We start from the raw sequence: 15,689 nt of genomic DNA, 5'->3' as shown, positions 1-15,689 counted from the left end.
ACGTTATACCGATCAAACAAACTGTTTTAGCCCTGAAATTATTTGTAATTATCAATATCTTCCCAAAATAGCATTTTTTACAATAGCTTCTCAAAAATGAGTCGTGTTCCAAAAAACTAAACAAATAGCACAAAATGGCATCTTTCGCCTATAGAAACCAAATTAAATATAGAAATCAAATTAAATTAAATTAAAAATGACAATTTAAAAAAAAATATTTAAATTGGGTCATTTTTTGTGCAACTGCTCATCTTCTAAACACTAAACAATTATTATTATTATCTCAAATTCATTCTGCATCGACATCTTTGAATATCGCATGCCTGATAAAATATCAGTCATGCGCAGAATATAGAAGCAGTGCGACATCTTCGAAGTGCTAGCGTAAACACTCGGTTTTCGTGAAAGTTTCTTTTTTTTAAAGCAATTTGAATCAGAGACAAGCTTTTCCTATATGAACCCAATAGTTTTCCTAACCATCTTTTTCTCGATGGCCATAATAGACTCATTGGAGAGTATGAATAAAAATGATTAGTGTAAAATTTTATACTTATGTGTAGCTTCACTGAAGGTAGTTTCATTTACTACCAGCTTTTCTCATTCTCTCACAAAGGTAAAAATGTTAAACTCTGAATGAAAGACAAAACAGTATCCAGCGTTAGCACAATTTATAAAGAACATGATAAAAAACATCCCCGGTTGCGCGTGTAGACAACGGGTGGCCTTTAGATAAAGTTCGGCACAACGACAAACGTACTGGACTGATAGTAGCTATCAGAAAGGTTCCACAACACGAATGGTCATATCGAAAACCGTCGTAGAAATTTGCACACTGAAACGATGTCCGTAGTGCGCAGGAGACGGCGCAAGTTCGCGATCCGTGTAGCGTGTTTGTGATTTTTTTTTTTTTTTCATTTCTAAACCAAACAAGGACAACACTGTCCACCAGAGGATACGTGCATGATGAGCGCGCGTTACCGAAGCCTAACGGAACTGTTACATTCGACGCCAAAAGAGGGTGAAATTGAACCTCCTGCTAAAAATCACAAACATCTAAAAAGAGGTCTGTGTGTGAAGTGTACAAAGTGTATTTTAAGCCGATGATGCAATTGGCACATGATGACCGAAATGTGATACGCATATGCCATTTTTAAATTACAGAAAATGAGAAAAGGTTCAGTGTGCGGAAACTGGTGCACCAATTCGAAGCCAGTGCGAGTGAGCACTTCGAGCGCACCTTCAGCGCCCGCTTTTCGTCAAGGTGGAGAAAACCCAAACTGTCCAGTGAGGATGCTGAAGCTGCTGCTGCTGTCCCAGCCGAAAAAAAGTGTTCATCGAGCACGACGCTTTGGTACCTGGACAGCGATAAGATAATGGAGGCCAGCGATGAACAACGGTGAGCGTCTCTTGCTTGCTCCGTGCAAAAGCCCCGCGATTTAACGTGTTGTGTTGTCGTCGATTATTGATAATGACACCGTTGATTCGAGCGCTGGGCTCAATACAGATAACAAGTTCAGGTTGACAGTTCTGGTTGAGCAGTTTGCGGTTTCATCCGCTTTTATATTTCCGTGTTTGAACATATATCTGCTGTGTTGTGAATAGTAAAATTCGAAGTACCTGTTGTTGTAAGTAAAATCAAACATTGGGCCTATCATAATGAAAATCAATAGTGTAACGCAATGTAAGACACTATGCTGTACAAAGAGAGAGTCAGCTGGTTTAAGCTTGCATGATAAGACATAATAACATCTTGATAATTATAAATATCTCTCAGTGACTTGCATTGGCGCTTCTTAATAGTGATGTTCACACCTCTTTTGCTGTTTCTAATTTTAAAGTGATGTATTCAGTTAGCAGAAGTTTAATGCATCATAAAATCTAATTTTATGATTGAATGATGGGCACTTTTATGCCATGAACCATTCACGTTGATCACATACATATTAGCAAAAATATTTTGCAAAAATCGAAAAATCTTTTTAACAACTGCTATATATATCATATTTCTTGTTAAATATGTACTCCACGCCGTTATTTGAAAGTTTTTTTTGGTATTTTTATTACTATTTTCGTGTGATTTTCCAACAATTCATTTAAAGCAAAACAATTAAATCTTGCTATTGTGAAAAAATATCATGCATGCGTGCATTCAATTTTTTCAACCGACAACTGATATAATGTAAATAGAATTAGACTGCCAGGCAGGAACATCGAGTTCGGTTTCGTATAATAAACGTACCTTCTATTAACAATTGCAGCTGGATGAAGGTATACAAATTTCTGAAACCGACATTTTATTCGGTGTCTTTTGTTTTTTTGTAAGGGGGGGGTAGATAGCATTCGACTGTAAGGGGGGGGGAAGTTTGCAATGATTTATTTATGTACTAATATCTGTTCAGAATTAATGTTGTGTGTTCTGCCACAATGGTGACATTTCAACACTATTATATATATATATATATATATATATATATATATATATATATATATATATATATATATATATATATATATATATATATATATATATATATATATATATATATATATATATATATATATATATATATATATATATATATATATATTTGTACGCTTTTTTATATTATTGAATGTTATTAGCTTTCGCAGTTAAGCTAATGTAATTGTAGGAAAATTATTAAACCTACTTGTCAAGGAGAAGAAAAAAAGGAATAAAACGAAACTTAAAATAAACTTAAAACTATCTTACTGACTATAAAGTGAGCTAATCGTTGCAATTGAGGATTGCAACGATTTTTGTCGGAATTTGTTGATAATTTGGCTTGACATATTTTCTAATGTTTCTACATTAGTGAGCCTATGTAGCTCATTCGTGCTAAACCAGGGAGGACGCTTCAAAATCATTTTCAAAATTTTATTCTGAATCCTTTGAAGTGTCTTCTTCCTGGTTGCACAACAACTTGTCCAGATGGGAACTGCATAAAACATTGCTGGCCTAAAAATTTGTTTGTAAATTAACAGTTTATTCTTGAGACAAAGTCTAGAGTTCCTGTTGATATTTTATTCGGGTTAATTCTCGGACTTCCCAACGGCTTACTCTTCCATTACGCTGAATTCTATAACACATTGGTGTGACTTCCTCTTATCAAAAAAAGTTCCTTCTATAATAAAACTGGCCAGAAGGAGGCCCAATGAAACTTCTCCAGGGAATTATAATCGGTGATATTTGGCCGGAGGAACGAGCCTCGATATAGTAGCGCAGTAAATGTGTAAAAGGGAGCGAAAAACCATATTACACACCTACACGGATGAATAATTAGCATGCCACCTCTCAAAAACGGCATAGCCAATAATCGATGTGCGAGATACAGCAAACACCCGGGCATATCTTACAGTAGATCTACGATTCTGGTAAGGAAGTCCATACAAAAAAAAGTGTAATGACTGTTTTCGGTATAAAAATGATATATTTATATATTACTGTGTGTCTTCAAGATTGAACGGAGAAGCGAACCAGCTTGAAACTGAAAGCCCCTTCAATAAAGACAAAAAAGATTGAACATCTTGAACACAGGTCGGACTCTATCATCCTGAGGTTTGAAAAATATTTTGCTCAGATAACCGAACTCTTCGGATAATCGAACCGATTTTTTTGCAATTAAAAAAAACAAGATAATTATATTGAAATTATGAAATATTGAAATATGTATACATTCACAAATAGAACAACTAATTATAAAATAAACAAACGCGTTTTGGCACATAGAAAAGCAAAACAATTGATCGCGAAAGATGGCTCAATGTAGCGTCAAAAACAGCTTTTAATAAGCGTACAGCAATGTTAGCGTGTAACAGCTTGACCGAATGGAAAGCTACCGGTCAGAATTATCTCTGAAGTAATTTCTAAATGTCAACTATTACAAGGTGCAACAAAAATTTACTCTTTCTTCTGCCTCGGCTTCTATGTATGATTTTTTAGGTATTTTGGTGCAAAAACAAAATACAAAATACATCAAAATATCATACATAGAAGCCAAGGCAAAAAAAATGTTGCACTGAGTGTTATTCAAGCATATATATTACTGAGATTTGCAGTTCCTTTCCATTTTTTTGTTTCGAGTGGAGCGAATAACCAGCTTTAAACTTCACTGACCGTTGAAAGTAGTTTAAACGGATACGTTTTCGGAAATTTTCGTTTCCATTTCATCTTAGCAAAGGTTCGCAAGATATCGTGGCAGGTTTCATGTGCTTAGGTTGAACGAGGAGCGAGCTTATCAGCAGCAATAGAAAAAATCGGCGAAGACAAATGACAAAAAGGGCAGCCCAAGAGTACAAGGCATTTCTACAACAAGTACAGAATCCTGAGGAAGTTGGCAAGTGAAAGAAGATGGAGTCGAAGATCTAACGCATCCCGGAGACGGATAGAAGAGTGGCGTCAATTACAGTAGCTACACCGGAGAAGAACACTAATCCAGTCGAACAGAAATCAGCTACGTCTCATAAATTGGAAGGAGCAAATAAGTAGTTCCAACAGCTTGTGTTAAGCAGTTAAAAGAACAAAACAATTGCACGAAGAACGAAAGGCTGAACAAGACCTGCATAAACAGGTTTAGATCAGTTGATAGAATAACAACGGCTGCAAGTGGAACGAATACAGCAGTAATAGCAGAAACAGTTGGAAAGAGAGCACCAATTCTGATACTACGAGCAACAGCAACGGCAGAAGCTTGCTGCACAGGAGAAGCAGCTGAAAAAGCAACAAGAAGTGCTACAAATCTAGTCAGAGGCCAGTAACTGGATATGGGAACAACAATTGAAACAGAAGAGGTGAACAACAACGAAAGCCGGAAAATCTTTTTATTAACCAGGAAGTAACGTGACGATTGGAAAGTCCAATATTATCTAACCAGGTTCATTAAGCAGACAATGTGTGCTGTAGGGAAAGCGATGAGCGAACTGGAAATATGATATATTTTTCCAAATCTGTATCATATTTCCAGTTCGCTTATTTTTCGCTTTCCCTACTGCACACATTGTCTGCTTAATGAACTTGTATGTTATTGGGTAAAAACCGTTGTTAAAATAGAAATTTAGTTCGAAAAATGATCTAACCACATGCCTGAATCGGAACGGAGGAACTGGAAACAGCTGATTTTTTGAAGATCCTGAAGAGAGGCTCGTTTTTATATTAATGTACAGAGTGGCAACGTGAAAGTGATACACTATATTTATGTCTTAAAACTCAAACCAGTTTTTATTTCTCTTCGGAATCGATTTCAATTTACAATTACAATTTACTTAGTTGATTTAAAATCTTTCACCTTTATGTTTGATAACGACCCGTAGACATTTTTCGAAGTCATTGCAAGCCGCATGCTCAACTTAGTTCGGTATTTCGTCCCATATCTTCACTAAACGCTTTTTAAATGGATCCAAACTCGAACGCCCAACGTCGTCCTATATGTATGTCCTAGCTTGTATCTCCAATATGTCACAAAATATTGAAAAAAAATAGGTCGCAGTGACGAAACTACCCAACACGGAAAAAAATCGGCGGTTGATGTGGGTAGTATGTGTAGTAGTACCCACCCAGAAAATATCTCTGTGGGCACTTACCAACATGGAATTATCAGGGAAACCAAAAAAAAACATATAGTCGGTTTCGTGCAACATTGGCACAACTCAAACATCATAGTTTCGAGAGAAACGCGTTTGAAAATAACGTCGAACATTTATTTTACAATTTACAAGAAAACTTTAAAGTTTAAGATTTCCAATCCTTACCTAACACTCTTTGGTCTATTATGCATATATTTTGAGCATGTTGTACAAGTTTAAACCTTTTTTTACTAACTTTATGGAGAAATTTCGATTTGTGCAGCAAAGGTACTTCTACTCATAAGTCTAGATTTTTTGGGAATTTTGAAACGGGGTTTCGTGGGATGAAACTTAACAATATTTGGCATCGTTTGCCATCAAAAGCTCAAAAATGTAAAATTTTGAGATGTGTCAATGTTGCACGAAACCGACGATATAATTAATATCTTGCACTCTGAAAAAATGCACGTAAAATTAACCGGTAAAAGTGACTGATTCTCATCCACCTTCTTTTCACGTAACTTTTACCGATTTCTCGAAAGCTAAGACCATGTGTCAGTGTGTTAGTGTCAATCAACCAGGTGTTGATCAGGTAATTGTTACCTGATTTTCACGTACCTTTTTACGTGATATTTAGGTGAAACCATAAATTAAGCGCATAAACCCCACATGATTTTCACGTACTTTTTACGTGCTATTCAGATGGGATCCACGTGATCTTTAAGTAAACAGAATTTACGGCGCATATGACAAATAAAATTTATTTCCAAATATCAAAAAATAACTACTTGCTCCGAATCGACATTTCCGACAGGAGAGAAACAGGACTGGCCGGAACGATTGTCAATTGTTCATCCGCAGCTGGTACCGGAGGTGTTCTGCTCGAAACTGACTGTTGACGATTGCAATCGTTCCGGAAAGAATCCACCAACTGAAAATTCAAAAGATTTATATGTTTTTTTTTGTTAATATGAATATTATTCTGGCTACTTACATTGCGTGTTTTCCAATATTGATTTAGCTGGAGCAGCTCAGAAGTCCTTTGTCCGCCATATTAACTTGTTTGCATACTAAAAATTCACGTAAATATCGTTGTCGGATACGTCAAACCACAGCCGCACTAACACTAACAAAGTAAAAAAACACAAATACCAACGCGCTGAAACCATCTACCGGTTGTACGTGAATTGACAGTGAATCGTACGTGAAATTTAGGTGAAAATTACTAACGTCACGTAAAATGGCAGATTTTCTTAAGGTCAGTCACTTACGTGATTTTTCAAGTGGATTTTACGTGCGTACTTTTCAGAGTGTGAATATCGTTAAGCGAGAAGTTATAAAACTACAAACTTATGTACAGTTGTAAAGTTTTTCCAGGGGTTCTTTTTTAAATCGTTTCCGAATTCGTTTGTTTTCTCTGATTAGTCTCGACACATAGGCGTAGCCAGGGGGCAGGGGGGAGGCCGTTGACCCCCCCCCCCCCTAGTCGTTGACATTGATGCAGAATTTCGTTTTCAATAACTCTAATAGCACGAAACGACATCTTCAGACCATAAAAACATTTGTGTAGAGTACTCGCCAGATAAGTACAGCCAGATCAAAAATAATTGATTGAAATGCTTGCGGAGAATTGTTGCGTGGAACTGCACAGGTTTTTCACTTGATCCACCAAGGACATTGCAGCGGTAAAAGTACCGGGCAAATCCGCCTGCATCAACTAGCATGGAGTATTGGAACTGAGCTGAGACAATTCCTTACCTTGATTCTCTTTTAACCTCACTGGAAACACGGTTCATTGAAGATAGGGCACCTGCCTACGCGTTGTCCTTGCTGCATCCCACTAACGTAATACGCATGTCGTTGGAAGAGCTCAAGCGCAAAACCGAAGCTTTTGTAATTTTTTACGAAGTTGACAATTTAGTTGGAGAGGTGGAAGTTTGGTATCAACATTGCAGCAGCATGAGAGCAGACCGTAAGAACTTGGAAGAGCTGGTTCTTATAGACCTGCTAGCCGAAGCTTGTTCTTTCTTCCCTGCGACTGAGAAAGCAATTAAAATTGCACTTACTCTACCATGTGAAACTCGATATACCTCCCCAAACAATCACAGCTGACGCATTCTGATATCGCTGCTCTTCTATCAGCTGGTATATCTCGAAGACATGCTCCATAAACAAGGTCATTTTGTTTGTTCAAAGTTGCCACCAGAGTAAACAAATTTTCGTCCGAAAAAATAATGTTGTGACCTGCGTGCATCTTCAGCAGCAACCGAGATCTAGCAACCCGGTTTCTTCTAGGAAACAACCGTGCCTCTATCCTTGAAACGCTTGATAGTCCTATAGACGAATAAAAAGAACCCTCCCAGCTGGTCTCGAGGTACGATGCTGGCCTAACAAGCCAAGTTGTCGTAGGTTCGAGTCTCCGCTCGGGAGACGAGATGTAGACGAATGGACTGCTTAAATTGAGATGTGACAGCTTCCGCGTGATCTCGATGTTAGTCAATCCTTGCTGGTTGGTGCAAGACCCTTATTTGTTCTTCACTTGAGTCCAGGCTTTGTTTTGCTCGTCTTCATCTTAAAGAGAAAAAGTTTTCTTGCCTCTTAACAACTGCGAGCTTACATTCAATGTGCATCACACCATCTGCTGTAGAGAGAGCGCAGAGTAATAGTTTCTCTGACAAAAAAACGCTCCAAATTTGACAGAGCAAAAATCCAGTGAAACTCTTGTAAATTGCTCATCCGCGCACGCAAGAAAAATGAAATAAATTGCTCGGCGACCAACTGAGCATTGCGTTACCGTTCTCATCGCTCTGGGGTGCGACAAAAACAGTATAAAATCGAACTTTCTGCAGAATACGCACCCATGGTGAGTTGTGAATCTTCCTATAACATTAAATTCGAAAACGGTTAGGATGTGGCTTCAATGTGAACCTAAATGTTTTGATATTTGGCCAACTTCTCTTCTAGTAAAGGAGAAGCTAACGAAAACTACTCCCTCCTAACTGAGAGAGCAAATAAATGTTTATCCCTAACACGTGATGATAAAGAGTGAAAGGGAACTCTGCGACTGAAATACTCTACGCCTAAATGTGGATGATTACTCACTCTGTGTGAGAGAAGTCTAGTTCTCCAAGGGGTTTGGCAGGTAGAAAAGGAAATTTGGGCAAAAATCAAGAGAACGGAAGAAGCCTGCTTGAATCCATTGCAATTTTCTTGAGAGCGGAACTGAAAACTGACTGTATTCATTAAACAGTGAACACTTCACTTTTTCCAAACATGCTTATATGTTTGTCATGCTGTGACAGGAAATACAACAAGGGGCACTCGAATACGCGTGAGTTGCCACCCTGTACAATCGTACAACTACATTGTGCGAATTTGACTCGAACTTCGAACAGTCCCAAAGTTCGAACACTTTAGCATAAAAAACACATTATTATAGCTAGAGTAATCAAAATTGTGATTACTATATACCATTTCGTTCTTCGGAATGTTCTTTATCCAGTGATGAAAAGCTCTTTACTGTAGGACCACTTCCAGGGAACCAGCAGGCGTTGAAAACAGTGACAGTCAGTGTTGAGACGGTTTGCCTATCTATCTCTTAGTGATTACGTTGAAGTGTTCGAAATTTTAATCAAAGCTGGGTTCTGGGTTCTCTTTAATTTCATAAACAAAACATGTTTGAATCTATATAAATAGCACTTAATTGCAACGAATATAAAATAACTAACATGTTACCTTTAAAATCGACGACAAAAGTCATTTTTGGTTGATTTTTAGTGCAAGAAGTTACATCATAACTTAAGTGTTCGAAATTTGATTCAGTGCGGTAGTTCGATTCCAGAAAAGTCTAAAAAGAAGAGCTTACGGTGCCGTGAAAAACCCGATTGATGCATGTCGTGAAATATTCGCTGTATCTACTACATTGCATATCGAAAACATCACTGGGATACTGTCAAAACTTAAGAAACTGCTTGGGCAACCCCGAAATAATTTTACAGTGGGGGGAAGTGGAATTTTTACCATTAATCCGAGAAAAAAACTGGAAACACTGATATACTTTGCAAAACTTCTGTGCTGCTGTAGAAGTATTGCAAATTTCCGCTGAAACGCGAATAACAGACAACTTGCAAGCAAAATGCAAACAACTTGTACGTCAGATTTATCGTATACCAGCATACGAGAGTGAACGCGATAGACTGTATAGATACGATTAACGAAGGCATTCTGTCGCGTTCGCTCTAGTTGACTGGTATACGATCAATCTGGCGTGCACGTTATCTGCATTTTGCTTGCAAGTTGTCTGTAATTCGCGTTTCAGATGCAATCAGCAATATATACCTACATTGTAGAAGTGTACACATTGTAACTCTACAGAGCTAAACTACTTCCATCGCTCAAGCTCAACTGGGCGCAACATCGAATGACAGGATCAACGGTCAACCTAGCGACCTTCAGTGAGAAGATTTACACCCTGGTGGAAGCAGCAGGCATTGTTGAATTTCCAACACGTGACGGGAAATCCACTAGATGAGATCCACGACGTTCCAAGAAAGGGAAGGCCTACCTCAACGCTCATTGAACCGTTCGTTGTAGAGAAAACTAAAGTAGTCATACAAAGGACCAATCCAGCATAACAAAACCTGCCCCTTGTGCAAAGGAATCTGCAAGTCAGTACAAAAGTACAAACGATTCCCGGAGCTTTAAAACAGAGAGTTTGGTTATTGCCTCACATGTTTGCGCATCAATAAAGGATAATGCAATGCTGAATCATCGGTAAAGATGGGTTTACTCAGCGACATCATGAGCTGTAGCACAACATTACGAAGGTGAGGCAAAATGTGCTTGAACAACAGCTAAACGTGAACAATCTTTCAAACCCAAAGCCTAAATATTCGTCACCGGAGGTAGACACTGAAAAGGAGTTAGGCATGTACGATTGACGAAGTATTCGCCTACAAAGTGGGATGGAGTCGTTACGACTCGGCACATAGCAGCAAGTTCTACCACGGGTTGTAAACGTTCGAGTTCTTAGGTACTACAACTATAAATCCACTCCGATGAAGGCCGAAGAAATCCAACTCCATATGATGGTGCATGCCAGTGAAAACAACATGGTCCTTTCATGGTGATCCTTTACATCATGTACTATCGAAACCAGGCATCAGAGTCATTGACTACTCAAGCTGGAAAAAGCTGGTCAGAATTGCAGCGCTCGTTTATCATCTTGCGTATGACTCCGGAAGTGGGCCAAAAGACCAAATCACACAAGACCATTGACAGCAAAGGAAATTCTGACCGCCGAGCGTTCATCAATACAACTTGCGCAGCGGGAGTCGTACTCCTGAAATGCCAGAACTATTTCGTATAATTCCACAGATTCTACTGATTTCTGCTGATTTTTGAGGATTTCTTATATTCTGTAGACCCGTAGAAGTGAAACAAATCCTTAGATATACAGAGAAAACCATAGATCTGGCAAGCCTGGTCGTACCCCGAAAATGAACCGAGTCCGTGGCAAATATTATTCCCAAAACCAGCTCTATATATCAATTAACAGTTCCCAGAATCGAGAGCCCCGATGAAACTCCGAAACCTGGATTGCGGCATATGGAAGAACTCGACCAGGGGCGGCCATTAGACATTCAAATAGCCAAATACCGGTCGCCAACAGTGTTGTTTTGCAAAAACTTGAGGTTTGATATGTCGAGAGCAGGGTTTTGGTATCGTTTTCAATCTAGCCTGTGCCCCGGAAAGGGTACTTACCCTACGGTTTGCCCCAATAAATCCGGAACAACGGAAATTTTCGAAATGTCCCCTACAGACCCAAAAATACGATAAATTTGTGATCTTTTGAAAACGGTTGGATCAAATTCGGTTTGAGTCGTGCGGAATGGCAGGTAAAAGAGTTTTCATTTTATCGGCTCCGCAGGGGTCAGGTACGCAAGTGTTAACTCCAAAGCTGGATGAACGCAGAACCATGCATATGAAAACTCGTATCGTCGCTTGTCATTATGTCACCAAAGCAGCCAATAATTATGTACCGTAAACACCACACCACCACTACGAATGTGTAGCACTCGTACCTTTAAAACCACGAAACTGTGAGATCAGGCAAAAATTCGAGCCTGTTTTAATCGAGTACGAAGAGAATGTCTGCGATGCGAGATACACCCCCGTTATGATTCTACCGTTGCATTTAAAATTTATGGTCTAAACATACCGCTGAGCATTTTCAGCACAAAATTCAGGAGATAATCCCATCTATTGGTTGCGTTTTGAATGTTTAGGTTTTTTTATCACAGAAGTAAGTTTTCGAATTCGTGTTATTAGAAATTGAATATTTTTGAGCGGTTGTCTGTTTTGACAAGATTTATTGGCAATTTGAATAACACAAACAAAAGAAAATTATAATTTTTAAGGTCGATAGTAAAAATAGAATCTTTTAAGTTTAGTTTGTCACTTTTGTAGGTTTGGGAATCCAGTTGGTACCCATATTCTTACAAGAGGTGTAAAAGGAATATGAGTAGACCTTTTCTAAATTTCTGGTGACGGTTTTGATGACTATTCACTGTTCATTACTTAACTAACGACACGCGCATGTCGGTCGCAAAAGTTTCTCAAGTACCTATGTTTTTTTTTTATTAATTCACCTAACCGTTGTATTAACAAGCTCAAATATCTCCTTTTCAGTACCCACGAGTGTCGAACAGAATCACCGGATATGGGCGCTGGTGTGGACGATTTATTCGATCGCATTTCCTTTCCCGATCCGGACGACATCTGCGACAGCTATAACGAGTTCATCTATCTACGGCTTTCGGAAAGGAACGCCAAATACATGAATTCATATGATTCGTAAGAGAAAAATATATTTTTCATTTAGTTGATGATTCAAAATTTCTACAGCACACTTACTCTCACTTTAGGGATTTTGAGACGGATGAGGGTGAAGATTTTACCGAGGCGAGCAACACAACTATTGCCTTGAAGTATCCGGGAGATTATATCCACTACCTAATATACGGATATTATCAGCCAACAAGTGCTCCACACGAGGATGTTGCACTTCAGTACGAGGAGGACGATGGATTCAGTGAATCCGAAGCGTCTGTTCTGTCCGAAAGTGACGATAACTCAACTATATCCTGCAAAGACTACCGTTACTCTCACGGTGAGGAAAGCAGTAGTATAGGATCGAAGACTGACGTTTCAGTTAAGGCGTGAGTAATTGTATTCTAAACATGTTGCAGTTTATAATCTAACGAGTTTTTTTTATTCAGTAAAACTATTTACCTTATCGAGGAACTACTTGACACAGAACGCAACTACATTAACACTCTTGAGAAGGGTATCGCAACGTACATCAAAAACCTATTCAATAAGTTGCCCATCCCCAAAGAGTTAGTTAATATGAAGTACCACCTTTTCGGTAACATCGAGTACATCCATCAGTTTCACAAATGTGTTCTTTTGCCAAAATTGTGCGCATGTGGCGAGGATGCTGGACAGATTGGAGATGTATTCAGCAAATACTTGGAAAATGACTCATTCTACGGCTATGTACTTTACTCCTTGTACCATCCAAAGTCACAGCGATTGTGCGAACAGTTTGCTAGGTTTTTCGAAGATCATCAAAACAGTAGTGGCGATAGACTGGGAGTGAAAAGTTTTATCCTCCAACCAATCCAGCGACTTCCACGCTATAAAATGCTGCTAGCTAGTATCGCCAAATCACTCCGAGCAGTTGAACCGTCGATGGCCGAGGATACTGCTAGCCCTTACCAGTTGGTATGCAAAGCGGAAAGTTTAATGGAGCAGTTTATCAATACGATGAACGAATCGATGCAAGTCAATGATATCGTGGAATGTGAACGAACGGATGATGAGGAGATCGAGATGGGTTTCGGAGTGCCAAAACCCGCAACGGTGCTACGAGAGCAGAACAGTGAAAATCAAATACTTTTCCTCTATCCAAAGGATCACGACAATCCGGAGCGGAATAAACCAGTAGGTTTGAAGAAAGAGGAAGGGAATATAGTCCATAAACCAATGTTTTTATTTTTCAGATCAATATACTTCACCAAGGAAAATTCAAGAAAGTTTTTCCAGTATTCCTGCATGATCTTCGCCAGGCACGACAATATCCGGGGAAATTGTTTCTCTTCGAACGATGCATTATTTACACCGAGCAAACAAAGCACAAAATACTCTCCTATCGAGGACACTTCGATCAGCAGGAAGTTTCGTATGATTTCAGTAACCATCAGATACTGAAAATTACTTCGGAAAAGGACAATCGACATTCGATGGATGTGAAGGTTGACATTAAGAATCCCGAAGTGACAAATCTTCCGGTAGTAGCAGATTTGCTGCGAGCGATCATCCTTCAGCGCAGAAAAAAAGAAGGCTTCATTATCGAAAGCACTGAACTATCAATCGTGAGGAATGCCATTCTCAACCGTAACAGTAGTAACCGGAGCAGTCTCTCAAGCATCACCAGCAGTTTCAGCTTCTACAATACATGTGGTCCAGACTGCGTTGCGGAGGAAAGCAGCTTGGATTACTACCCGAAAATACAGTTCACCGGTGATGGACCCTCAATCGACCATATTTTAAGCTTCCACCAGTATTATGAAAAAGCGCTCAAAGACAGCATCGATTTCTACATTCACTCGCTGCCAAATGACGTCCGTCAGCAGCTGGTCGTACTAAATGAAATCCTTTTGGATATGCTCAACATTCAAAAGAACCTGAACTACCGTCTCTTCGAAGGGGAAAAATACGAAACGTCCGGATCCGACATGGCCATTTTCTGTGATATCTTCCATGACAGCCTTGAGCAGTCAGAGTTCGAAATCTTTCTACGTTATGTCGAAAAAGCGAAATCCGCTGAGGCAGTTCTAATGAGTTTCGAACAGTACTTTACCGGCCGTCCACGAGAGGAGAACACAATATGTTTATCAATTGATGCGTTCCTCCTTCTGCCGATAGAGTATATAAACCGGTGTTATGAATTTTTTGACGCCGTTTGGCGGGATGTACATGGGAGCACTGAGCAAGTAATCCTCAGAAATACGGTTCTCGACTATAAGATTAACTACGTGCGTAGCCAGTTGCGGTTACTGCGACAAAGGGTTAATGAAAATTATTACATTCGGCAATTGATCATGGATACCGATTTCTTGAATGAAATCCAACTGGTGCAATACTCGGAAATAGTTAAATTGGAGGGTTCCTACGCCAACTATCGCTTGTTCCTCACCAAAACGGGACTGCTTTGTCTTAAAATTAAAGCCGATGCGGTTGGTAACTCTCATCACCACAAAAAAGAACATTTTACTCATTGTTTTTTTTATTTCTCAGAAAGATAAACCGGAAAACTACAGCAGCGTCACTTTTTACTGTCCGTACACGAAATCGTCAGCAAGAAGTAGTCGTCGAAGTAATACGCGATGGCTGGTTTACCTAGACGGTCGAAAAACAACGTTGATTTTCGACAACAAATCTTCCCGCCACGTACTTAACGAACGCTACACGGTTCTGGCGGAACAAATGCGAGCGTCAATGCGTGTGAAAAAGCGATCCTTTTTCAAATCGTTCGATTAAAATAAATCATATGTGATAGGCATTCCTCGTTCGCTGTATTTCGAACTTGGATATTTTGAAGGGTACTACTTCATTGATAAGTTAGAAATAGAAACAAACTTAATCAATAGTCAGCAGAGCTGTTGCTGATGAAAAATCAGATACAAGAAGATTGTTTACAAATGAGTTTGTAAATCAAAAAACCTTTTTCGGGAGAAAGATTGCCAAATCGAAAAGTGATATTTTTCTAAATAGTTGGCACAAATAAATATTGCAAGACAAGTATAGACCTAAGTGCTACGCAAAATAAACACTGTGTACATAAACAACCGATGATTTTTTTTCAATAAAGAGAAACATACCTCGTTAGAAAAACTCGCAAACTGGACTTATGAAAGGAGTAAGTTATTCTGAATAAGTTGTTTCTAAGTGATCCCCTCAACTACTACAGGTTTGGGCTGTGAATGTCTATTTTGGACGTTTAATCGTACTAAATCCCCGGGTTTGCACACCGACGGGAGAAG

At 39.0% G+C, this 15,689-nt stretch overlaps 1 protein-coding gene across 2 annotated transcripts; it reads left to right on the top strand.

Moving 5' to 3' along the window:
* The first annotated feature begins 824 nt into the window (after positions 1-824).
* Positions 825-15,460, top strand: LOC129722860 (uncharacterized). 2 transcript variants are annotated; one of them, XM_055676663.1, is made up of 7 exons: positions 825-1,063; positions 1,162-1,396; positions 12,271-12,435; positions 12,507-12,800; positions 12,861-13,587; positions 13,647-14,882; positions 14,944-15,460. In XM_055676663.1, the coding sequence occupies exons 1-7, from the start codon at positions 961-963 to the stop codon at positions 15,184-15,186; spliced, it is 3,003 nt and encodes a 1,000-aa protein (XP_055532638.1). In that variant the 5' UTR covers positions 825-960; the 3' UTR covers positions 15,187-15,460. The 2 variants fall into 2 exon arrangements, with proteins under 2 accessions (XP_055532638.1, XP_055532639.1); XM_055676664.1 differs by lacking the exons at positions 825-1,063; positions 1,162-1,396 and adding an exon at positions 1,536-1,625.
* The last annotated feature ends 229 nt before the right edge of the window (positions 15,461-15,689 follow it).

The sequence above is a fragment of the Wyeomyia smithii genome, chromosome 2, assembly GCF_029784165.1.
Source record: "Wyeomyia smithii strain HCP4-BCI-WySm-NY-G18 chromosome 2, ASM2978416v1, whole genome shotgun sequence".
NCBI classification, from domain to species: Eukaryota; Metazoa; Arthropoda; class Insecta; order Diptera; family Culicidae; genus Wyeomyia; species Wyeomyia smithii.
The sequence above is the reverse complement of the archived record's forward strand: the minus strand, read 5'-3'. Positions and strand labels throughout refer to the sequence as shown.

Excerpts from the sequence above, each read along its gene's own strand:
- LOC129722860 (XM_055676663.1), top strand. The coding sequence starts at position 961 with ATGATGAGCGCGCGTTACCGAAGCCTAACGGAACTGTTACATTCGACG. Across the intron at positions 1,064-1,161 it reads TCACAAACATCTAAAAAGAG|AAAATGAGAAAAGGTTCAGT; the intron begins GTCTGTGTGTGA and ends TTTAAATTACAG. Across the intron at positions 12,801-12,860 it reads ACTGACGTTTCAGTTAAGGC|TAAAACTATTTACCTTATCG; the intron begins GTGAGTAATTGT and ends TTTTTTATTCAG.